The 26,000-nt window shown below is 40.3% G+C and overlaps 1 protein-coding gene and 1 non-coding gene across 9 annotated transcripts in view; one reads left to right on the forward strand and one right to left on the reverse strand.

Annotated features, from left to right (window-relative positions):
- Itpr1 (inositol 1,4,5-trisphosphate receptor type 1) overlaps positions 1-26,000 on the forward strand; it is a 342,964-nt gene that overhangs the window by 121,519 nt on the left and 195,445 nt on the right. For all 8 annotated transcript variants that reach the window (XM_033757082.1, XM_019205188.1, XM_010608720.1 and 5 more), the window contains exons 5-10: positions 4,765-4,880; positions 13,206-13,292; positions 15,673-15,831; positions 18,284-18,382; positions 19,502-19,585; positions 19,700-19,846. In XM_033757082.1, coding sequence (XP_033612973.1) covers positions 4,765-4,880; positions 13,206-13,292; positions 15,673-15,831; positions 18,284-18,382; positions 19,502-19,585; positions 19,700-19,846 — 692 coding nt within the window. The remainder of the gene's footprint in view (positions 1-4,764; positions 4,881-13,205; positions 13,293-15,672; positions 15,832-18,283; positions 18,383-19,501; positions 19,586-19,699; positions 19,847-26,000) is intronic.
- LOC117283664 lies at positions 10,722-10,827 on the reverse strand. Its single transcript, XR_004514692.1, has one exon. It is a non-coding gene; the product is annotated as a U6 spliceosomal RNA (small nuclear RNA).

Below are 26,000 nucleotides of genomic sequence, written 5' to 3' on the forward strand. Positions count from 1 at the left end.
TTTTTTTTTTTTTTTTTTCTGTGCTGTTTTCTCCAGCTCCCTATTCTTTTCCATCTCCTTTTGTCTTGCTGATTCCTGGCATCCATTAATAACTGATTGTTCTGTGTTTTTAACCTGCTAGTTTATGGTTGTACTACTCATCACTCAACATTTTATCTTGAAGGTTACATAAGCAACTCAAACTATGAATAGTCTAAATAAAATTATTGACTTCTCTTCCTCCTGCCTAGCCTTGTGCCTCCTCAGCCTTCACTTTTTTGGTAGGCACCACAACCAGTGGAAAGCTCCCTTAGAAAATCATAAGCCAAACCAAGGTCTTTTTCTGCTTACAGGCTGAGTGGCTTCCCACTGCTTTTGGAATGACTCAACTGTTTCACGTAGCCCACGTAGCCCTGCACGACACAGCCTCTGCTTGCCTCTCCAGCCACAGCTTTTGCCTACTACTCTTCACATCCTCTTTCCTATTCTTTTTAACATTGTAAAGATTATTTTTTTCCAGCTGAGGGCCTTCTCAGTTGCTATTTTCTCTATCTTCAAGGCTTTGCCTCCAGAGTTCTCATCAGTGCTGGTTCTTTTTTTTGTATTTTTCACCTTTGCATTCAGATGCCATAGTCTTGGAGATACCTTTCCAGATGCCCTTGTATGGAGTACTGATTTTCCATTATAGCCATACTGTATCCAAAAACAATTTTTTCCTCCAAAGTACTTTTTACTTGCTGTTATTCAGCTTGTTTATTTGATTAGTGAGTCTGTTGCTAGGATTGTATTAAGAAACTTGTGCTGTGGATTTACTGTTGTTCGGCGGGTTTACTGTTCTATTTTCATGATCTGCAACTGAATTCACACACAGTAGGCATTGCAATAAATAGTAATGTAGTCTGTGAATACACTCCTATAAGTTGAGAGCATGAAGTAGCTTCAGGAGACCTATCTGCCATTGTTTCTGGAGCCCCGTGGACAATTTGGAACTTATTTTAGGTTCCTCCTCTATCCCTAGCCTTGAGTCCCTGCTCTCAAAAACCTTGGTTCAAGACTGCAAAGTTACAGAGATGGGAAAGATGACGTTGACATAGAGGGGCTTCACTTTCTGCTGCCTTTATTTTCTGATTTAATCCCTTAACCGAGATGCCTCTGAAGGTTTGTTAACATTTGCACTTTCTGGCCTTAGTCTTCCTCCATCCTAGTATGCTTGTGGAAAATACCGTGACTTCTCTTGTTCCCATCTTCTTTTAACTGTGCACCACAAGTCCCAATTTGATAGTTAACTCACCTACTAAGCAGTTAAGTATTCTCCCTGTAAGGAAGCTCTGGCATATCATTTAAATGGTCAAGGATTGCCTATGGCCTGTTCCTTGTGGTTTCTAGCCCTTTAACACTAAATCCAACCCCATCTATTCACCTCAGTTCTCCTTTGCTAATTTAATGTGGCATATGCTAAAGTTTTAGAATATTCCAAAGTAATATTCGAAAGCTTAGTTTATTCCTCAAAGGCCTAAATCAAATGTCATACAGGATTCCCTTTGTGGCATTTCTTTGGGATGAACCCAAACCGTGGTGTGTGTGCACACTCATGTACACACATGTTCACACACAAAACACATATGCTCCTCTCTCTCCACATAGACACATATATTCTTCTACTGAGTTTCCTATATTTGTGTGTTCTATGGTTAGCTCAATATTAGGACCCAGCAAAACTTTAATTGTGCCTACCATATAAATTGAAAAGGGCAATATGGAATTGCTGAATTGCAGAATTTCAGAAGGTTACTTTGGCATTACATTTGAATTATTTAATTTATTTTTCACTTTGAATCAGTTGCTAAGCAACCAGCAAGGCAGGGCAAAATCAGCAAGGCTAATTTGGTTTTGTTACTAGTATGTTAGCATCTCTTATATTTACATAGACAGTTGGTTGTAAATACATTTCATCTAATGTAGAGCTCTGTTTTGTCCAAGAAGAACAGTTGGTGTGGAAGCTATAACAACTCTTTGGTTGCATGGACAGTGCTTAAATTCACACTGTCACTTTAGTTGAATGTGAAGTTATCTGAAGTTCTGAGCCTGTGACAGAGCCCATTTGTTTAAGTGAGGGGCTTGCTTGGTGGTAATGTACTCTATTGTGAAATGGTGCCTCTCATTGTGTTACACTTTAACACTGTACATCTAGCCTGAATGTTCTCCAGATCAACTCCCGTCATTTTGGGGGGAATCAATACATTTAGCTATCAGTATATGAACTACGTTAAAGGGAATCATAGGTCATTTTGTTCTCTATGTCTTATTATTGTTGAAAGTTAAGATTGTTAACCCTATCTGCTCCATAAAGTAAGTTGTATATCAAAAGTTAATGCTGGTGACAAGCACTTTGAAAGCTTTTTTAAAAAAGTCGTAAAACCTAGCATGGTGGTGCATGCGTGTAATCCCAGTACTTGGGAGGCTGAGGCAGGAGAATCATCACAAGTTCAAGGCCAGGCTGGGCTACTTAGTAAGTTTAAGGGTACCCTACACTACATAGCGAGACCATGTCTCAAAAAAAAAAAATCATGTGGTTAAGGAAGTTATTTTGGCCCAGCCTAGATGCCACCCTGGTCCTGTGATAGGACATTTAATTCTGGCCAGTAGTACCATAGTTGTGCAATTATTCAGGAGGTACAAGGAAAGTTCACATCCATCAGGCAGCTAGAAAAACTGTATCTCTTACAGTGATGTCATTTAAGTTGCCACTGGTACAGCGAATGACCGTGGTCTGTGCCTTTTGTAGGAGACATGGAGAGCAGCTCCATCTTTCTGGGGGCAGGGGTACTGGGGATCGAACTCAGGACCTTGTGAGGCAGTCAGCAGCACCACTGAGCTAAATTCCTGGCCCAAGAGTTCCATCTTTTAAACTGGTTTCCTATTTTATTCTTTGTTTTACAGAAGACTTAATATCTTTCACATGCAGTGAAAATGACTTCAGTAGATGGAGCAGAGACTTGAGAAAAAAAATCAGTGTTCCTATATTTACCTTATAATTGCCTGTGATTAGGCAGAAATATTGAATTGATGAAGATTATAGAAATGAAGAAGTACTCTTTGTTTCTATAATTAAATAATCTTTTATTTTTTTCTGAACTATGTCAAGTATTTATGAGTGCAGTTTGTGATAATTCATTCATTGGTCTTGACTGAAAGAAAGAGTGATCTGAAGTGAAGTCCAGTGCTTATGCCCTTGAGTGTCAATTTTCAATATTAGCTTGCTAATAAAATATTTCTGGTGTATTGCGTAGTGCTGGAGATTGAACTGAGGGCCTTGTACACATTAAGCATGTTCTTTTCCACTGAACCCTATCCTTAGTCCTCTGAACTTTGTCTTTTGGAGTGGGGGTTGCAGGATGAGATCTTATTCTGTTCCCCAGGCTGGGCTTCACATTTGCTGTCTTCTAGCTTTAGCCTCAGGGTAGCGAGCTAACTGCCAATGAGGTAAATCCTCAGCCCTTTCAAAAAAAAATTTTTGAGACAAGGTCTCACTAATTTGTCCAGACAGGACTTGAACTTGCTGTCCTGCTGTCTTACCCTCCCTCTGTGCTGGGATGACAGGCGTGCACCATGGTGCCCATCTTCTCTGAACTTTTCTTTTTTTTTGAGAGGGCGGGTACCGTGGATCGATGTCAGGACCTTGTGCTTGTCCTCTGAACTTGTTTGATGGCATATCCTCATCAAAAGTAATTGGCAAATACACTCCAACCTCTGTAGTGTGTGTGTGTGTGTGTGTGTGTGTGTGTATCGAGTTATATACATATTTTGCTGTACTAGTAGGTACACTGTAAGACAACCAGGACAGTAAAAGTTAATGAAAAAATGAGGATTGAATAGTAATGTTGTATATGTTAATAATGGTCATTTCATACTATCATTAATACTTCAGTGTTCATACATGCTTTAGCCATATAAGCCCCCAAAATATAAATTTTTTGTGTATAATTGGCTTTTTCTAATCTGATTAAATCATCATTAGCTTTACCTTATAGTGACTGACAAAGAGTAAGGAAAAGATCAGTTCTAGCCTTTTTTTCACTTACTGGGCTGAACTACTATGGTCTTTGGTGTTCTAGTTTCTTTGCGGAAATCTTTTAAGCTGTTTGGCCATGCTGTGAGGGTGGATTTTTATGCCACAAGACAGTGTGTACATGCACATGAGCCCAGGCACACTAACTGGCGGGCTACCGTGATGCACTGATAGTGAGAGGATGAGGGGATGCACTGTCTCATTGTGAGTACAGGGGTTTTCTTTCTGTACCCTAGAGGGGCATCCTGCATAACACTCGAGAGACCTCTGCCCTAGGGGTTCCCCCCCCATGAACCGGATTTTGGCTGCTATTGTTACATTTGTAAAGTTGAGTGACCTAAAGAGATGTGGGTTTGTGTAAAAAAATCCTTGTGTGTATTTTTGCACACAATGAAGACCATTTGTCCTTATATGCCTACCATGAAGTGAAAGAGAGAAGTGTGAAGAATATTAAAGATACTGGATTAAACCCTGAATCCCATCTCTACTACAAAAGACAACTGACTCTTTCTGTAAGCTTCAGTTTCCTCATCTGCAATGTCACACAGTAGTAGTGGAATTAAATTTAAAAACAGAGGCCTGTAAAGGAGTTCTGTACCATCACTTATGTATAATGCAATTTAAATACCTTTATATAAATGAGAGTGGAAGTCATTTTCCCATAGGGTGCATGTACATGCATCCTCAGTAACAGTTTTGTTTGCTTTCACTTCTAGACTGCCTGTTTAAGCTGTGTCCTATGAATCGATACTCTGCCCAGAAGCAGTTCTGGAAAGCTGCTAAGCCAGGGGCCAACAGCACGACAGATGCAGTGCTGCTCAACAAACTGCACGTACGTACGGTGAAGGGGCTGTTGGTGGCGAGGGCTCAGGGGTGCTTGTGGCGTGGTGTTTCTGAGTGTGGTGTGCTGTGGGATTGGTTGTGCAAAGCTCTAACGCCAGCCACTGGCTTCTTCTGTTCTCCTACAAAAGTAAAAGTGAGAGGACTCTCTAAGGAGAGATGGATCCTAGCCATCTTGAGATATCCAGGAGTTTCTCTCTTTTCTCAGCCATTCTTTTCAGAGGTGGCTTTGGGCAGAATAGTGGTAGGAGCACCCACAAGCTCTTGGAGAAGACTGCCTAGAGTTGAATCCTAGCTCCACTGCTCAATAATCAGTAATCTTGGGCAAGTCCCATAGCTGTTTTCTAATGCTGTGACTTACCTATGAAATGGGGACAGTGGTAATATCTACCTCAAGAGCAGGTTGAGGATTACATGATAGAAACATAATAAACGACCACTGACCAAACAGTGCCTACTAAGTAAGTAACTTACTACTAAGTTTTGCCTATTATCATTTTATTTATCCTATTTTTTTGGCCTGTAAAAGATATGCTTATTGCACTGATGATGTTCTTTGTGACCACAGCCAGTTTCTAAGGCTCTCTGTGGCTGTTTCTCCCATAAAATGATGACAATTCCTTTAGTGCCCTGTATTTGGAGATGCCCTATGTGGAACTTTTTTGTGATGTTTAGAAGGAGGACATGACATATGTTCAATGTAGCGTTATTGAAATTGTTATCCAATTCCTGCCCCGCATCCTGCTTTATTTTTCTCCATGCCACTTACAATCTTTCCAGTTAGCTTTGTTTTTTTGGCTGCCCCCCTCTCTCCTGTCCTCAGCTAGAATGTAAGCTACAAGTGGGCAGAAGTTTTTGACAGTTTTGCTTGTCACAGTGTCCTCCTGCCTACAGCAGAATTTGACAGGTACTAGACACACAGCTGGTTAACTAAATAGACAGTGGTACCTCTTCGTGCTCAGCGGTGGCTGTTGAGGACCTAGAGTGGCTGTGAGCACTGAGGAACTCACAAGGTCGCCTATCTCAACCTGCTGTGTTTTAGACTTAACATGACAGTGTCATAACCACTGCGTTTGGTAGGGGTCGTGTGATTTGTTCCTTCATTGAGCACATACTGTTGAAGGTGAGGGTTCAGTGCTCCACATAAAGATGCTTAAGTTCCTAACCTCAGTGAGCTGATAGCCCAGTGGGAGGACACACAAGCAGTCTCCCATTGCACCTAAAATGAAGTCCAGACTTTTAGTTTGTATCTCCAAGATCACACATGCCTGGACCCTGCTTTTCCCTCTAAAGCTTTTGAACTGTGCTCCAACCAGAGGGGCTTGAGTTCATTTTGTTTCATTTTATTTTTGAATTCACCATTTTGCCCATGTAGAACATTCTTCTCTCGGTCTTCTGAAGCTAGGACCTTCGCATTCTTCGTGTCTCAGCCTACCTTTCTTCTCAGCAAGGTCTTCTCCCCCCATCCCCATCTAAGATATGTCCTGCTTGTTTTTCTCCATCACAGATCTCTTGTTTATATCTTGTTCATCACTGGTCATACTCTGCAATTATGTTAGCAAGTTCCTCAATTATCTGTAACTTACTAGAAAGACAGCTCTGCCAAGGTCAGGGGCATCATCTGTTGTTCACTAGGGTATCTGCAGCTCTAGGAATAGTGCCCAGCACACAGTGGGCCCTTAAGAAACATTTGCTGAATGATGAGTAAGCACCGTGTTAGGTGCTGGTGAGGGAAGTGTGATGGATCTTAACCCCCTGAGAGATTTGTAGTGAGTAAGAACAAAGAGGTAATGACACTGTGACATTGGCTGTATGTCAAGGCATTCACCTGAGGCTGGGGAGCTCAGAGAAAGGGTACCAAAATCTGTCTTTGCTAGTGTGGGCGGGAGATGAATAAAGTGGTGAGGGAGGCTTCCTGGAGAAAGGACAAATGACACGTGAGCCTCAGCTTGAGGTGCCTGCAAGAGGTAAAAGGAAGAAACAAAATAACAAGGAATCAAAGATCTGGAGCTTAGGGGTTGCATTGAAGACTTCAGTAATGGCATCAGTATAACGAAAATGATAATATGGATTGACAGAAATGGGATTGTTCCCTCTTCCTAGAAATTATTACATAACTTCACAAATATGCAGTAGAATTCCAGATTTTAAAAAATGAACTATAATGGAAGAATAAAAGGAAAATAATCAATTGTATATGTAACTCAATGCTGAGAACCCTAACCCTAAGAGAATCAGTGCTTGCACTTCTTGTGAAAGCCTCATGAATGAGGTATGAGTATAGTACTAGTAAAACAAAAAGCATGCTGTCATTTTCCCAGGGGGCCAGCAGCTCTTGAAAATGCTATTAAGAATGCAAGCTATGTTCTTCCCTTCATTTACTGTTCTTACGCTTTTGGAAAATGTGGTAATAATGGTATTAATAAAACCCTGCTTTCACGGATACACAAAATGGAGTGAGGAGCTTGATTCTGATAAGTACAGGTATCTTTTAATCTATGCAAATGTCCAGTCAGCCATAAAATTGGATACAGTGAATGACAGCTCCTCATACTGAACTGAAACAGGCACCTCACAGAATCCAGCAGGCTTGGCTCCTGTGCACTAAGCATCACCAGCCCCCCCTCCTCTTCTCCCACTCATCTGCCAATCCAGAACCTCCCTGGAGACTGTGGTCAGAACATGGGCTTCTTGTTGAATGGGTGGGGTCGTTGTTCAAGCCTGTGGGTCTTCTAGGTGGGAGCTGATCATTTCACATGCCTAGGGGCTTATCTTTGTGGAGGGTTGGCTTGTCTTTGGTTGCCCTGCATTACTTGGTTGGTATAGAGGTTGTTCTACTCAGTGGAATCTTATTAATGTTTCTCAAACTCTTTTTTTCTCCTACGCTTTGTGCAGCAGGGTTGTGGATTCATGTTGCTCTTGGCCAAGCAGGAAGCCCACAGGAATAAAGGGGCTTGGTGGGTAGTGTCACCAAGTGGATTGTGCATGTGTGCAGGTCTGGAGGGGGCACCTCAGGGCCCTGCAGTGACTGTGTGGGATGGTGGGCGGAGAGCTGCACCACCATCCTCTGCTATGTTAAGAGAAGATAAAAATTCAGGAGGCTGGGATTGTAGCACTTCACTTACTATTCACCAGGCCCTGGGCTCCAGCCCCAGTACTAAAAAAAGAAAAGGAAAAAGAAAATCTGTGATTTTGCATGTAATATCACAATTTTAAAAACATTTTATCAAATAATTCAATTAATTAGTTTAATTAAAGCTTAAAACACACTCAGAACCAGCCTGAGAAGACTCATCCTCCAGCTATGTGTGATTTGTTAGCCCCGTTTACAACCTGTGATCTGTACTTATGTTTCTTCAGCAGTTGCTTTTGTGCAGATAAACTGTGAAAAAAGCAGTGCAGTTGGAAAAAAAATCCAATCCTAAAAGCGATCCAGCACTTTTAAATCCTTATGAAAGAATGAAAATGAGTCATGTCTTTATTGTTTATAAAAATGTAAAAGCAAACAAGTTCTTTTCTTTTGTTTGAGATTATTGGCGTGACCATTAGGTCTCAAGTGCTGATTTGTGCCTGACTTGGTATAGGTTCTACTTTTCTACTTAGTTGCAAGGTTATTCACATTATTTTCAATGACTGCCATTTAAGGAATTAGTTATCCGGACCACTTGACTTCCTTTTGATTGGAATAAGAATGTAGCACTTTGAAGGAGAATGACATCTAGTGGCTGGTTGCTGTGTATGTTCATTTCTTCTGCAGGGGCAACTGGGTTTTGACTCTCTTGGTTATGATTTCACAAAAGTCTCTGCAAAATGAGCTGCTTTCACTTTGAAATCATGTAATTTGTTCCAAAGCCTTGGCTACTGTTTCCTAACAGAAGGTTTACCTGTTACCTTGAAACAGGCACCTGACACTGTTTGGATTCTGAGAAATGATTCCTTGAATTGAGCTCCTGCTTTGACCAACTAGGAGGAACCAGAGCAGTGACAGATCTTTATTATCCTTTAAAGCGTGGATCGTGGGTTGCTTGTTTTCAGAAGCCTTAATTCAATACCATGTTATGTGCTTCAGAGCTTGTTGACCTTAAATAAATAACCTTTCCCTGCTGTTTCAGGGACTCTTCATAGTAATTTAATAAGGGTTTCTCTGTTTTTGAAATAAAACAGCAGGTGAGTATAATGGATTGACCTTGATGTTGTTTAGGGAACATAATGTCAGTGGTGAGTAATAATGGAAGAAACCATAGCTTAGTGTGCTTTATCCTGAGAAATTAAAAACAATTCTCAACTCATTGTGCAAGGGACAGAAGTAACAGGTGTTTAAATTATCAGGATTTTTAAAGACTGAAAAGATAACAGATACACAATGGCTTTTAAAAGCATCAGAAACAATGAGGAATTTTTAAAAGAAATTAAAAACATGTATACTACAGGAAAAGAATTCCAAAATATATATCAGTAGGAAAAAGAGAAAGAAAATTGCCTGGGATTTAGCTCAGTGTTTCCACCGCCTGCCTTGCAAATGCAAGGACCTGAGTTCGATCTGTGGTACAGAAAAAAGAAAAAAAAATTACTGATTTGATCCATGAATCTTATTATTCATAGAAAACCATCATTTTTAAAAAAAATTTTGGCACCTTCCCTGCTCCTTTGGAGAGATTTTAAGCTATAATGAGAGCTTGCCATTTCCCTTACTTTAGCCTGCCCCCATCCCCCCCATACCATGTTGCAAATAAATAGAAATCTCATTTGGCTACTTGGTTACTCTGTTGTATGGAAATATTATAACTTTAGATAACCAGTCCTTATGGGGGGTATGAAGTGATACTTAGGATTCTGACAATATTTGCTGTTTGGAAAAAAAAAATGACCTTCTATATACCAGGTTGCCTAAGCAAGACAAACTCCTAGAAGTAGAATTGTTATGTCAAAGTTATGCCTTTGAAAAACTTTTTGATTGACACTGCTAAATGATCTTCCAGAGGTGGGTGTGCCAGTTCAGTTATGCTGTGGGCCCATTCTTGCAGTATACTTGCAGGAGTTAACAAACCAGGAGCTCGTTTTTTTCACAGGTGGAAACAACCTTCATCAGTGGGCCAAGGTATTGTGTGTTCTTTGCTACCTTTGCCTTTTGAACCTAAAATTTATGATGCACATTTTTGTCTAAAAACCGAGTATGGTTTTGCAAGGAGAACTTATCTATAGACAGATGTGTTAACTCAAGTGAATGCATTTGACATTTATGCATTTAGTAAAAGGTGAATTGGAAGCTTTTCTCCTTTAAAGAGAACTTAGAAGGAAAGTGAATTCTTAGATTGGTCTGTTAGATAATGCACTTAACATTTATTCAGTGGTGATGTGTAGGCTCAGTCATCATCAATCTTGTTAACAGAGAGGAAAGTTGTTTTTTGTTTCTTTTTTCTTTCATACGGGAGATCAGACTCAGGACCTTGCACTTTCCAGGCAGTCGTGGAATTACAACTGAATTTTAGATATGATATTCCAGGATATCTTAAAGAGAAATACTTACATTTCACCCTCCAATTTTATTTTTATTTTCTGTGTGTTTTACCTTTCACACGCTTTTAGACATGCTCTTTTTAAGAGCTGCTGTTTTAAAATTAGTCTTTAACATGGAATACACACATTTTTGATGACACAGTGTATCTTTTTAGATAGGCAGCAACCACTGGGTTGCTGTTTTCATACATAGTCTAAGAATAGTTAGGAAGTTACTATTTTAGGTTAGATTTTCTCTCAGTATATATGCTTGCAAGAAAATTATATTCACCATGGGAAATCAGTACATGTACATATCACTTCTTGGTCATTTTTTAAAAATATGGAATGCTTCACAAGTTTGGGTGTCATTCTTACATAAGGCCATGCTAATCTTCCCTGTATCATTTCAGTTTTAGCATATATGCTGCCGAAGCAAGCACAGGTTAGTGTATCTTAAACTGAGGCTCCTGGAAAGTTTTGAGAGTGAAAGGCATGTCTGTGAGAATTTTCCTTCTTGAAGAGACACCGTTAAATCATTTGAATCCAAAAAAAGCTACTTAAGAATTCTCTAACAGTGTAGTGTTTAGAGCAAAGAAAAATTACTTTGGGTTTTGAGGAAAATGTTAGATTTTATTTTACTGAATTCACTGATTTTTTTCCCTCCCCAGGTTTCTAGTCAGTATTAGCTGAGAATTGCTTAACCAAAAGAACAAATAACTCTCTGTGGTCTGTAAAGCTTCATTCCAGGTGGATCCAGTCTAGTGTTTTGTTTGGAAAACCACAAAACCTGTGGGTAGTAAAGAGCCCTTTGGAGGAGTGAAGCACAGACATGGAAATAGGGAGAAAAGACGGGCAGAGAGCAATAGGGGGCAATTAAGGGACAGGGTTTCTGGACATGCCTAGGGCAGTGTGGATGCCAAGGGTTGCCATGTTGTCTGCACTGGAATTTTGTCAGAGTGTGTCTTGAGCCCAGTGGCTCTTTTCCTTGTGAAACTAGGGATAGAAGAGTGGTAACTAATTCCAAACCTGTAAATTGGACCACTGTTCTCAAGGGCTGATATGAAACATCAGCCTATACTTATCCAAACTAGTGTACACAGATCATTTACTTCCTATAATAGTTTTATTTGACGTTATGATTGCTTTCTGCAGTTTTATTAAAGGATGTGCCTGTCTAGAAATATCTACACTTCAGATAGAGCTGGAGTAGATACTGAATTTGAGGAAAGCTGTCCCAGCTAATTTAGGTCACCTTTTGAAATCTTGGTCTTCAGAACATTCCTTAGTTTTAGAAATTTGTTTCAATAATAACAATTAATTTTTCTGTTTTCATTCGATGGGCCGGTCATCTTGCTGAGTGGTAGAGTGCTTGCCTATTATGTATGAGGCCCTGGGTTCTGTCCCAGCACTACCTACAGCCTAAATTCTGAATAACTATGATGTTTCTGGCATGTATGTTCTCTAATCTTCAAAAGAGCCCTAAAAGGCTTACATTGTCTCCCTTTTGTGATGAGAACTTTGGGGGTTGGTAAGATTAAGTGACCTGAGCTAAAGGATAAAGTTCATACCTAGGGAACCACAGTCAACTCCAGAAGTACCCTGTGGAAATGAAGACAAGTTACCTGGGAAAGGGACCTGTTTGCATCTGGTAGCATCTTGCTTCGTTGGAAGTGGGCACTCTTAAGAGGACTCTGGAAATGCTTGTGAAGTACATTGTTATTCATTGAGATTTTACCTTTTGTCAGATTCCAGGCTGACTGTACTCCTTGTTATTTTACTTTTCTTTTCATACAGTCTAGTTTTGGAGGATGGGGACTGGAACAGTCTGCTGGTAGCCTAGGATGTCATCTAGCTCTCCTTTGGTATTAGTGTGATGCTATAACAGTAGAGTGGCATAGGTGAATTAATGAATGATGTTCAGCGTGCTGTTCGTGGCAGCCTGTTCCAGAATTCCCTTTCAGCTTTGCCATGTTGCCTAGGATGCCAAATTTGGACTAGTAGTGTTTCCCAGCCTCATTTGTAGCTACAGATTTGGAATTAACTCAAATGTGGATTGGAGGATTATCTTTACTACTTAGTGAATGTACAACTAAAAAAATAAACATTAAGCATAATTTCAGATGTAGACAAAAGTAGACAAAATACTTAGACAAGATTTTGTGGTTTGTAATGTCATTATCCAGTTATATCAAACTTATTAATTTCTCAGTTTTTTTAAATGAATAGTAATCTTTACTACTATGAAACTTAATTAAGTTACACTTAACATCTAATAATAATAGCTAACAACCCACATATGTTACATGACCAGGTGCTCTGCCATGTGATTTCTTTGAGGTGTAGGTTCTGTTTCTACTCTTCATTTTACAAAAGAGGAAATAGGCTCACAGATGTTGCATGATGTACTCAAAGTCTCAAAACCACAAACCAACCAAACCAGCATTTAAATCCAGTTTTATTTTACTCCAAAGCCTTAAAGAATAATTTTTACAAATCATAAAAGGATATGCAAATTCCATCCTGCCTTGACTCTTAAGTTTCTTTAAAAACATGGAAAATTTTTACTGATCTGCCCCTAAAAGAATGTCCATGAACTCTTTAAATTAAAAAAATTATTTTAAAGAACCCAGAAGAGCCAACAAAGCAAAGCAGAGTGGACTGGCTTTGCAGCCCCTTGGCTCATTTCTCATAGCCCCAGGGTGTACTTAGGGTTTTGCTTATTTCTGTGGTTCTTGTGTTAAAGGATGACATTTGTTTTGCATTGCTGCAGAGGAATATAACATTTCTCTTTGTGACCAATCTTCTTCTCACTGTACAGCATGCTGCAGACTTGGAAAAGAAGCAGAATGAGACAGAAAACAGAAAATTGCTGGGAACAGTAATCCAATATGGCAATGTGATCCAGGTCAGTCAAGGCACCTCTTCTCTTCTGGAGCTGAAGCATGACAAAGAATGAACCGAAAGCAAACACATGGCACAGGGTTTGCATTCCTTTGCAGCAGGATTCCATAGAGACAGCCAATTTATTACCAAAGGATAAAACAAACAAAACAAACCCAATACCAAACCAAACCTAATTGCTTTTATATGTGAGGGGGCCTTGGGCTTTTTAGTTGGTTCTTCTCTTGGTGTAAGAATCTCCTTTCTCTGCCGATAGCTGATAATTTATGTCTAAATATTTCAAACATGAAGCTTCCTACCTGAAAAGGATCCTATTTATTACGGTTTTGCTTAACTTTTATTGTTTGAAGTTTCTTGCTGTTTAGTGAAAACTGGCTTCCTTGTAACTTGTATCTTTTGATCAAGAGCTGTTCACTAGAGGTATTGAGAATAATTCTATACTTTCAAAATTCTTTTTACTCAATACCAGTATCATTTTGATACATTTTATAGTAATAGAGTATTTGATCCTTCTTCAACAACTTCCACAGAAGATCCCAGGTGTGCAGAAAACTGTGAGGGAGCCTGGTGCCCAGGGCCCTTCTCCATTTGTTCAATTATCAGACCTCTTTGAACCAGGCACAAAAGATAATATCTACCAATAAATATTGAGCAGCTGACCCATAAGGTTATTTTGTTTCATTATGTCCCTTTTGAAAGATGTTGTTTACCCTATAAAATTTACTCATTACAAAGTAATTCTTTCTCATTTTTATGGTGGTTAACTAGACAGTGGTACTAATCAGGAAGATGGAATAAGGGGTTAAAAATATGATAAAAGCAACCTTTTGGGTTTAAATGGGTTATTTACATTAGACCTTTTAGAATAGTAAAAGTAAAAGTAGCTCAAAAAGCTCCTTGAGGATTAGGTGCTGCTGGTCTCCTACTCCTCTTCATGTCCTGTCAATTGAGAATGGACACAGGGGCCAGGTGGGATCAAAATTTACTGTCACCTCCTGTCATCTCTGCTTTCTCAGGAGCTGAGCCAGGAGGATTGCAAATTGCCAAGCTTGGATAATTATTGACTTAGTGAGACCCTCACTCAAAGTAAAAACTAAAGAAGAGCTGGGGACATAATTCACTGCCAGTCCTGCATTTAGTACCCATTACCAGAGGGAAAAATATTCAAAATCAGCTTTATTACTGAGCAAGGCGAGTTCCCTGAGGCCCCCCAGAGCACAAGACTCTGATTTGGGTCGGCTGGAGAGAATATGGCTTGATGTGTAGACTAAAGAGTTACCTAGGGGGAAGGCCATCAACTCCTACATATACTCTAATGAAGGTTTTGTAATTCACTGCCATGTCTTAATTGGTTTTAGCATCTACTTCCTAGGATGGTTGTGTAGGACAGAATACTTAAATTTAAATACTTAAAAACTAAGCTTAGCTTCCCCCAAGCTATCCACCTGTAGGTGATATTGGTTTGTAAACCACACGTCCAGAGCCTAAACAGGTGCGTGGAAGACCAGAGGCCACTCATCGGGGGCAGTGAGGGCTAGAAGGGCATTGCCTTTCCCTTGTGTGTTGTGACCAGAGATTGTCTGGGGCTCATGAATCAGACAAGTTACTCCTCCCTCCCAGTAGGCCTATTAGAGTATTTGGGGACTTTCCTAAGGGTGCTCTAGAAACATTATCTGTTTACTGTAAGCAGAAGGATTTGGGCAGTTGACAGTGAATCCCAAGCTGATCCTACCATTACTGCAGGGCCTGGGCAGTGTTTCATGCTCAATTTCCTCTTGTAACCTGTTGACCTGGGAAGCCTTGGTTAACACTTCCTGGACTAGACTGATCATAAGACAAGCTGTTTCCCATCTATAACTTCAGGCTTTGCATCCCTTTCATGTATCTGTTATCAGAGAATCAAGAATAAAGTGCATGAAACATCCTAGGTAGAAGTCCAGGACCACCATACTCTGCTCTGTCCTCCCCTAAAAGTGTTGCCTTTTAAATCAGACTTGTCTCATGTGATCATAGTTGCCTAGCTTAGCGCAGGCTCGGAGTGGGGGTTGTGTTCAGACTGCAGTTCCTTAGCCCCTTTACACAGGATTGGAACGCTGTCTGTTGACAGATGGCCGATAATGGATAGTACAGTAGACTTGAGCAACATCCATCTTGCCCCAGGCTATGTTGAGAAGAAAAAAAAATTTTTCCTTTTATTTTGACCTCTATTTCTGCCCTGTTTACTGTTTGTTCTTTTTTCACTCACAGCTTTAGGCACTTTGAGATTTTTCTAACTTCACAAGCATCTCTGTGGTGGGAGGAGTGTTTGATACATATTTTTTCTGACAGAAATGGTAGAAAATTCAGAGATGCACTGACACTTCGTTCTCTTTGTGGATTTTTAGCTTCTGCATTTGAAAAGTAATAAATACCTAACTGTGAACAAGAGGCTTCCAGCTCTGCTAGAGAAGAATGCCATGAGAGTGACATTGGACGAGGCTGGAAATGAGGGGTCCTGGTTTTACATTCAGCCCTTCTACAAGCTGCGATCCATTGGAGACAGTGTGAGTGCAGATTCCCACGCTGGAAAGTGTTCCATGCCATGCTACTCACCACCACTGAAAATGAGACTCCACCACGCAAAGTTCAGAGTTAGGACCAGTGGCACATTCTTTATGAAGAGAACCAGATCACTATGGAAACTAATGTTTGGGAAACAAGGAAATGTGGAGAAAAGTGTGACCTAAATTCAGTTGCTTAGTTTTTCCAACTAGGCCTCTGAAAAAAAAATCCTAGGAACAGTCCATTACCTCAGTAATTTTACCACAAAAACAGCCATCCTGTCTTAATGTCATTGGAAGGATCCCTGTCATTTCAAGTCCATTACTGCAATAGAAATGTCCATTTTGGAAATAAAGTTAGTAAAGGACAGAGGATGGAAAGGCATAGTCTGTCAGCCAAGGAGAGCAGATTTTGGGATTCCTCTGACTTGTTCCCGTGTGTAGGCCATGGGCTTGCCATCCTAATCACCAGCTGCAGTTAGTTCTGAGCTGGCCATGTCCTGACAATACTTTAAAATATAAAGCCACAAGACTTCTTTTCAGTGTGACTTAGAACAGTTCTTATATTTGTTAGCTAAATTAGTCAGCCACTATGTGGTGCAAACTTAACAAAGAATGTGTTTAAATGCTATCAGCTATGTTCTTGACCTTGTTAAGGTCCTAAAATAGTTGCTTTTGTACTAAAAAGAAATTTGTGCCTTAAGCAGCACAAAGTGTTCTCAAAATACTCAATTTGGTTTAACCTAAAACTGGGTTTTGACTTTTTATTTTTTATTTTTTTGAGACAGTCTCGATGTGCAGTTGAGGCTGGTCTTGAACTCACTATGTAGTCTAGATCTCAGGGAGGCAGTGAGCTCTGCCTCACCCTCCCAAGTTCTGGGATTGCAGGCTTGTGTCACCACACCCAGCAGCTTGGACTTTTTTTTTTTTTAATAGTGCCATTTAAACATGTTGAGCCATCAAATGTTTGGACACTCTGGGCAGTTCCGACATGTTTGTGTGCTTTGTGTTATTTAATACAGAGCAGACAGTTCCCTCACAGCTGGTGTGTGGTGTGGTACTGATCCTTACTGAGACTCAGAGAGCAAGCCCAGGTTTTACCACTGGGATAGATTTATGGCGTGAACTCATACTCACTGGAGTTAGAGACAGTTTAGTTGTAGTGCTCCCCAAATGTATCAGAGTGAAAATAGATGGATTTTATGTCTCAGGAAATCATCTTCTCACTGCCTTTCCATCCACCCCTGTAATAAAAGACAAATGTGCCTGTTTCTGAATTTCATTCTCAGCAGTGATTTTGCTTTTCTCTTCTTTAGTTTGTTTAGTAGTGACTTAGATGAATAGATGACTTGAATAAGTTATCCTTTTGGAATAGTGTTTTTTAAACCACAGGTATTGACCCATTGATAGGCCAGGGAATCAATTAAGTGGCCCGTGACTATCATTTTAGAAAGCAAATAGAATAGAAAGCATAAGGCTATATTACATATTATGGTAAGTACTGTTGGTAGAGGGTAACTTTTGCTTCAGATTATATATACTATATAATATCTATTGTACATATGAATGCTATATGTATGAATAAAGTTAAGTAAATTGATGAAGTAAATGTATTTCTTGATGTATATCAGTCATAAAAGTATAAAGTGCATTGTTTTAGAAAACTATGGCTTCATTTTCTAAATGATAAAAGCTTAGTATCCTGTTTTCCCTAAAATTTAGTTAAAAGCTTATTTATGCAAATACTTCTACTGAATGTTACAAAGATTTTTTAAGAATTGTTTTCTAACTGCTCTGAATTGACTAGGAAAATATCTCTGTATAATGAATGAGTTGTGTTCCAAAATTCAGCCTTACCCTTCTGAACCCAAGCCTCACCCCCACTGTTGCACTCAATTATGAGAGATTATATAGAATCGCCACCATTCTGAGCCAGATTTAGTCCTTTTATTGCTGGAGTGGCTCCCCTGGATAGCGCTGGATGACAAAAAGCAGCTTGTGCTTTCTTTTAAGTGGATCTTCTTAGTTGGGGAGGGCTCCAGGAGAGGGGAACACAAGTGGAATTTCACAGGAGCAGAACTTTGTTGTTAGTGGGGGTCAGGGGAAGTTTCACACAGTTCAGTTGAAACAAAATATCACACAGATACAGAGTATTCTGTTTATGAGGTTGTAAAGATGACATAGTTGCAGACTGCTCTACCAAATGGGATGCCCGGGTCAGTCCGGTTAACTGAGGGACTCCCAAAAGAGGAAGGGGAGGTGACCACCCAGAAGAATTCACCTGGACACAAATGGAGTCAGGTTGGCTATTACACCAGGAGGTAGGCTTTCAAAGTTGTTCTGGGTGCTCTGTCTCTGCCGGTCAGGGTGCAGCTCCTCTGGCTCCTCCCAGCACTCCCCAGTCTGCAGCTTTGATCCGTTCTGTGAACAGCTTTATTGGTCCTTCTCTCGCCAGGTGGTCATAGGTGACAAGGTCGTGCTGAACCCTGTCAACGCAGGCCAGCCCCTACATGCCAGCAGCCATCAGCTGGTGGACAACCCTGGCTGCAATGAGGTGAGGAAAATCGAGTCATAGCTTGTGGGTGGGATGGCACTACAGGAGCTGGCCTTCCTGGGGCCAGAGCATGTGTGCATTGACATGGACCTCAGCAGTGACCTGGGGCACTGGGCCCATTTTACAGGTGAAAAAAACTGAAGCTGCCACATAAGTGTGCAAGCCAGTGCCGTGGGTGGTGGGCAGGAACTGATGGACACCGCACTGTTCAGATTGCTAAACTTTACGTGATTGACGGATTGTTTTCTAATGTGTTAAGCCTGAAGGCTCCCTTTACCAACTTCTTTCTGGACATAGGGGCTTTTTCTAATTTGTTTCCTTATAAGAGATTGCCTTTTTCAGATTCCTGTGAAAGGATACATTAGAGAATGTGAGCAGCCCTGTGAGAGTACTGTTAGCCATCCATCTGCTGAGCCTTAAAACTGGCAGTTAGAAGACACAAGATACTAACTTGCCTGTGACATGAATAGTTGCCTAATGGCTAAGGATACAAGGTCTAGAGTGAGACACATGTGGATGCAATCTCAAATCTGCTAGCATGCAGCTCTGAAATCATAGAATTGGTTACTTAATCCTCCTATACATCATTGTACTTCTGATAATTATTCCTGTTTTTCAGGGTGTTGCTGAGGCTTAAATGAGATAGTGTTACTATGAAGCTCAGTGCCTGGGATATGTTTAGTAAGCAAATAGTGGCTTCTCCTGTTAACAACCATTATTAACATTTCACATGTATGCCCTGGGCTCATTTCTTGCCCTTTGTACTTCATTCTATTTCATAAGTAACGGTTCTTGTTTCCATTTGGTCTTAACTTTTTTGGCTACCCAGAACAAGAAGGAGACTTAGACGAAAAGGAAAATAGCACTCCAGAAGGACAGAGAGCCTTGGTTCCTTTAGTTGTGTTTGAAGCGTACGTAGTGATGGGTATAGATAGATGAACCCTCTCAGAGCACTCTTAACTGGCAAGTTGACTTTGCAGGTGCTGTGTCTTGGTGGTGTCAGTCTCCAGGCTCTGGGCTGAAGAGCAGCCTGGCTTCTGGGACTGCAGTGAGCCGAGTTGGGCTCGATGACACAGTTGCTCTGAGTCATATGAAAAATAACAACAATTTGTTTCCCAGGTCAATTCAGTCAACTGCAATACAAGCTGGAAAATAGTTCTTTTCATGAAATGGAGTGATAACAAAGATGACATTTTAAAGGGGGTAAGTTTGACATCTGTGGGCTTACATCTTTTTGGTACTTGACTTTTCTTGGGTAGCAGTTTAGTTTTCTTTTTAAACACATTTTTCTTTCATTCCTTCCTATGTTAACTGTAGGGTGACGTGGTGAGGCTGTTCCATGCTGAGCAAGAGAAGTTTCTCACCTGTGATGAGCACAGGAAGAAGCAGCATGTCTTTCTGAGGACCACCGGGCGGCAGTCAGCTACGTCTGCCACCAGCTCCAAAGCCTTATGGGAGGTGGAGGTACGGAGTGGGACAAGAGCCCAGGGGTTTATGGGACTTAGATTTTTCTACAGATGTGTTCATAAACCATACTCAGGCGCTTATTCCCACCTCACTGCAAAGATGATTTAGTGAAATACGTGCACCATGATGTATCAAAAGAATGCTGCATGTTCTTATGATGGACATTTCTACTTTGGGGGCAAACTGAAGACTTACAATGAAAATTTCTCTGTCTGTTTCGTCTAATAGTTTCTGCCAGTTTTTTGTTCTCTTGCTTACTTATGCGCCATGACGATATTCAGTGAGATGTCTCCCTGACATAGGTGGTTGCTACATTGATAGACCACAATGGAGTACTGCTGCAGCCATAAAGAAGGATAGATTTGGGTCATTTGTAGGAAAATGGATGGATCTTGAAACTAAAGCTAACTGAAAGAAATGAGTCACGGGTTAAATATCGCATGGTTTCTCTAATACGAGAGGTCCAAAATATAAATAATTTAAAGAACAGAACAAAAGAGAGAAATGGTAGGAGACAGGGGGGTGTACTCTGCAGAGATGGGGAAAGGCTCTGGGGAGGAAGGGAGAAGAGAGAATGGGTGGTGGGAGAAAGGGGAGTAAACATGGTGCAGATGCAGCATGTGTACGAACCAGTTCTCCAGGATGAATGTGACTGTCACGCATTGGAAACATAAACCAATACAGAATAAAGTGAAAAAAGACAACATAAGTGCTCGGGTAACAAGAACATGAGGCTCACGATCAAGGCGTAAGGTGGACATTCTACATATTTTGGAGCTTTTGATAAGGGAGGAAGAACTTGTTTGGAAAGTAGTATCTGAGCTCTCGCTTCCTGGACGGTCTGAATTTTAGAAGGAGGAGAGGACTGGAGTAGGTCACTTCGTGTTAGAGAAGGGTGTAAACTTTTGGGAGGCAGCCTTAGGGTAAAGCTCAGTAACTCAGTTTGGTTGGGAGGAAGGCTACACATAAGAAATGACACAGTAACTGTTGTTGGAGCCCAGAACTTGAAGGGCTGTATATCCAGGGCGTGGGGAGTTGAGATTAATTAACAGGCATGAGAGAAATGTGAAAAGATGTTTCGAATAAAGGAGAAACCTAAGATGATTGTATCCATAGCATGCAGCTTGCTGGGAAGAGGGAGTAGACTGAAGGAAGGTAGAGCTCTCCCCACCCCTCCACATGTTCTCCAATGTACTTTGAATATGTACATTTCCTTGTCTCCGCTCGCCTCCTCTGTGCCTTCTAGTGGCCTCAGGTGTTGTAACTGAGATCTGGCCTGCATACAGTAAAGTGCCCAAGTCACAAGTGGAAAGTTTGTACATTTTTACATATACATTCAGCCATGCATGTAGTCAGCATAGCACCCGCGTCAAAAATATCAGGCTTCTTTCTGGATGGTATTCCTCTCCTGGTTTGCTTTCTTTTCCATAAATCAATATTGCGTGTTGTTGAACTTTATATAAATGGAATAACGCTGTGCAGTCCTCTTGTGGTCTGGTGTGCATGTATCGGATAGCTTGTTTCTTTACATTGCTGCATAGAATTCCACTTTGTAGATAAACCACAGTTTGTTAACCTCTTCAGCAATTGACGAACAGTGAGTTGTTCCTGATTTTTGGCCATTATAAATAAAACTTCTAGGGATATTTATGTTCCAGTTTCTGTATGGACATGTGCTTTCATATCTCTTGGCTAAATACTTTAATAGTAGAATGGCTAGATTGTGTGGTAGGTATATGTTTAACTTTATAAGAAACTGCCAAACTGTTTTCTAAAGTGACTAGAACATTTCACATTTCTACCAGAAATACATGCACATCAAGTTCTTTCCCGTCTTTATTGACAGTCTGATCATTCTTTCCAGGGTTAGTCATTTAAATAGGTAGGTAGTGAAATCTCATTGTGGTTTTGGTTTGCTTCTCCCTTATGGCTAATGATGTTGAACATCTTTTTCTTGTGTTCTCTTGGCCACCTGTATGCCTTCATGGGTGAAGTATCTGCTCATACATTCTGCCCATTTTAAAATCTTACTATTTTTTTAGCATTGTTGTGGAAATAGCTAGGTGTATTTGGGATTGTGTAGAAGAGTTGCTCCAACTCATAGTGATAAAAGGGAATCTATGTAATTTTTTAAAAATTTCTGCTCTCTATCCATTTCCCCCTTTGCCTTCTTTCCACATCCAGGTTATTTGCTTTGTCCTTAATTTTCTACCTCTGTGGTGTATGGTGATACTACCTGTCCTCCTATGGGGGTTATAACTCTTTGAGAGCTGTAACTCTGGTGTCTGGGACTTTGTCACTTATCACTTTTCTATCAGAGCTTTATGCATTAAACACAGTTCTTCCGAGCTGCCTTTCATGTGTTATGTATAGGTACGGGGAGCGGGAGAGGGAGGAGAAAGAGAGAAGTAAAGACACACTTTCATGATGATTGAAATTAGTAAATGTCAACAAAGGAACAATTGAAACTCAAGAAAACGAGTAAAGGGGCACACTACCATTTCATTAAGTTAATGTACCTACTTCCATTGAGCCATTTTTCTATGAATATATCTTTGCGTAGTTGGCGTTACTTCATAAACAACTTTGCACCTTGACTGAACTTGCTGTTATACAAGGAAAAGATATATAAATGTCAGAACCTTCCAGAAGTCCCTATAGCTGACTTTAGTGCCTTAAAAGCAGGTACCATGAAGCTTGAAAGTCAAATTTCTAATTTTTATTTCCTTCTTTGAAGAAACAGCTAATTATTACTTCATTAAGGTTTTTTCTTTCCCCTAAATATCTTAGGAAAACATTTACAGTCTTTCTTTAAATTTTTTTTTCCCTTCAGATTCTGGAAATTTGGGTACCTTTTCAAAGTAAAAGAAGAAAGTAGCTCTCACATATTTTATGTTTTTCATAATGATCTAGGGTCTTTGTTGTATAGTACATCTTCAACTTATTGCTAACCTGCTTTACATAATGCTGTGTGGGGCCGGGGATTTAGCTCAGTGGTTCTGCCACCTCCCTTGCAAGCACAGGGACCCGAATTCAATCCCTGGTACAAAAAAAAAGGAACTCTATATTGTTACTAAACATTTGAGTTTATGATGATTTACTTCTGTTCCCCCCTTTTGTGTTATTATTCATTTTTCTACATATGTCATGAACCCCCCCACTGTGCATTTTTATTTATTTTTGTTTAAGCAGTCACTAACATTGTACAGACATTTAAGCATGACAGCACAGAAGTCTGTAACATTTGCCCATGAAGTTATCACTCTGCTTTCCAGATTTTCATGGGGTAGTGCAGGTCTGCTATTGACAAATTCTCTCCCCCTTCCTTTGTGTGAAAATATATTTATTTCACCTTCATTGCAAAACAGTTTTCTTTATTTTAAAAAATTAATAGTTTTATTGAGATGCAATTCAGTACTAATGCACACATTTAAAAACGTCGAATTCAGTGGTTTTTAGTGAGTTCATAAAGTTGTGCATCCATTGCCATAATAAATTTTAGAACACTTTCAACATCCCCAGAGAAACTCCATACCTGCTAACAGTCATTAACCATTTCCCTGTAAAATCTCCGCTGCTTCTGGCACTTAACCTACTTTCTATATCTATAGATTTATTTGTCTTTGCTGGAAATTTCCTGTGATTGGAATCCTACAGCATGTGGTCTTTTGTACCTGACTTCTTTAAGTTAGGAGAATGTCTTAGGGAGAATGTCAGGCTGCTATAACAAAATAATAAACCAGGTGGCCTTTAAACATCATAAATTCATTTCTGATGGTTCTGGAGGCTGAAAGTTCAAGATTGAGGCACCAACAGGCATTCCAGTTTGGAGCGGGTCCTGCTTCATCTGTTATGTCCTTGTATAGCAGAAAGGCAGCTTTCTGGAGTCTTTCACAGAAGGAGACTAATCCTACTCATTAGACCTGTGCTTCCATAAGTTAATCACCTTCCAAATATCTCCCGTTTATATCACTTTGGGGTACAGGTTTCAAATGTGATTTTGGGGGAACCCCAACAGACCATAGCCGATAATGTTTTCAAAGTTCACCCACATTGCCACACGTATTGGTACTTCATTATTTTCTTGCCAAATATGGTCATGGATATACCATTTTTATTTATTATCACTTGATAGCATTTAGATAATTTCTACTTTTTGGCTCTTCTTAGCAGTGCTGCTGTGAACATTTTTGTACAGTTTTGGGGATGTATACATTTTCAAGTCCCTTGGGGATAGAATTATGGGCAATATGTTTTACTCTGTGTTCACACTTTTGAGGAACTGCCAGGCCCTCTTCATGTTGCATTCCTCTTAGCAGCAGACTGTTTCTGATTTCTCCATGTGGCCTCCATTTCCGAAGGGTATTTTTGTTGAATATAGGTTTCTAGATAAATTTTTTTTCCTCTATTTATATATACCTTCTAAATTTTGATGCATTTGTTTGCATTACTAGATGTGAATTCACTGGCTTTTTTTAAAAAATCTTTTTTCCCCATATAGTATTTTCTCCCTCCCAGCCCTCTGTTGGTTTAAAAATTTTTCTTTTCTTTCCGACTAAGGTGACTCTCTTTATGATATGGCGCGCGCGTGTGTGTGTGTGTGTGTGTGTGTGTGTGTGTGTGTGTGTGTGTGTGTGTGTGTGTGTGTGTGTGTGTTGTGTGTGTGTGTGTGTGTGTGTGTGTGTGTGTGTGTGTGTGTGTGTGTGTGTGTGTGTGTGTGTGTGTGTGTGTGTGTGTGTGTGTGTGTGTGTGTGTGTGTATCCTGCTACAGCTACTTAAATTCCCGGAATCTGTGGCTGTGTATCTAAACGGGAATTTTTCATGTCCCCTTCCCCCACTCCACACTGATGTTAGCCCGACATTTAATATTACCTGACTAAATTTGTGGGTCACCTTTGACTAGCCACTTGACTGTCTGCTAGTTTGATTCTTTGCTGAACATTGTCATGCTCCTTTATTAGATGTCTTGAATTTGTTTTTCCTTGTAAGAGTAGTGAGAGGTTTAGTTCTGTTAGTCAAGTGAATCAGCTTGGTCCTTTGAAGGCTTATTCTCATGCTTTATTAGGTCAGAGTAGAGTAGTCTTTGGGGGCTGGATTAGTCCGACAGCTAAGCAGGATTCAGTGTGTTCCACAGATTCTCTGCCTTGCCTTGTCAGAGTTAGGACATTTCCCAGCGTTTTGTGAGCTTGGGGACTGAAGCCTTCAGCTTCCTTTATCATTCTTCTCCCCGCTACCCCGACACGTTCTAGAAATGGAATGCAGGGCCTCATGCATGCTAGGCAAGCACCCTAACACTGAGTATACTCCTAGCCCCCTCGCCATTTCTTATCTGGCCTTGTGGAGTCTTCCTTATATACACACAGTCTAATATTCAGCTGCAAACTAGAAAGCGGCCTCTGTACAGATCCCTGGAGCTTTTCCTGCATGGAGCTCCATATTTTCCACACCTCTGCTACCTTAGTCTCTCTAAATTTAGATTGTTCTCCTTAATTCTGTACATCCAGTACCCTAAACTTGACCCTTCCTCACTGTGCTGGCATCCAGAAGACCTCCAGACACAAAACCAGACAGACCCCAGAGCTTGCCTTACTTTTCCTTCTGTTCTCAGAGATCATAGTTGAGTAGTGCCTGTTATTCAGCAGTCATCGCATGTATTTTATCTAGTTAGTTTTCTACTTTCCTGTGGCAATTTCATGTATTCTGTGAAGCATCGAAGTTGTTTATACCACTAGCTCCCCATGCCAGTTGTGGTATCATGACTAGAAGCTGAAGTTATACTTACTTTTGTGATAAATTGGCCCAGAGTCTCTGAGTACCAAGTTGCAGAGCTTGAGCCTGAGTGTGTATTCTAGTGTATGAATATATGAAAGTTTGTCATAAAGGTCCTTTTTATAATTTGTGCATTTTGTGCATGAATTTCAGAATTTTAACTTCTGTTTTGTTAATATTAAGGCAAAAAAAAAGCCTTGGAATTTCTTACTTCAAGCATCACATGTTAACTAGGAGACGCTGCTCCCTCTCTGGAGAACATTATTTTAATACTTCCATCATGTAAGTTCAGGTGTTGTGACACTTGCCATGGGTTTGTTGGAAGATTAAGATTCTTTTCAGCTTGAGTATATCAGTCTTGTGTTTCCTCAGGTACGGTGTC

Source organism: Fukomys damarensis, unplaced genomic scaffold, assembly GCF_012274545.1.
Source record: "Fukomys damarensis isolate Sample0158 unplaced genomic scaffold, DMR_v1.0_HiC HiC_scaffold_28, whole genome shotgun sequence".
NCBI classification, from domain to species: domain Eukaryota; kingdom Metazoa; phylum Chordata; class Mammalia; order Rodentia; family Bathyergidae; genus Fukomys; species Fukomys damarensis.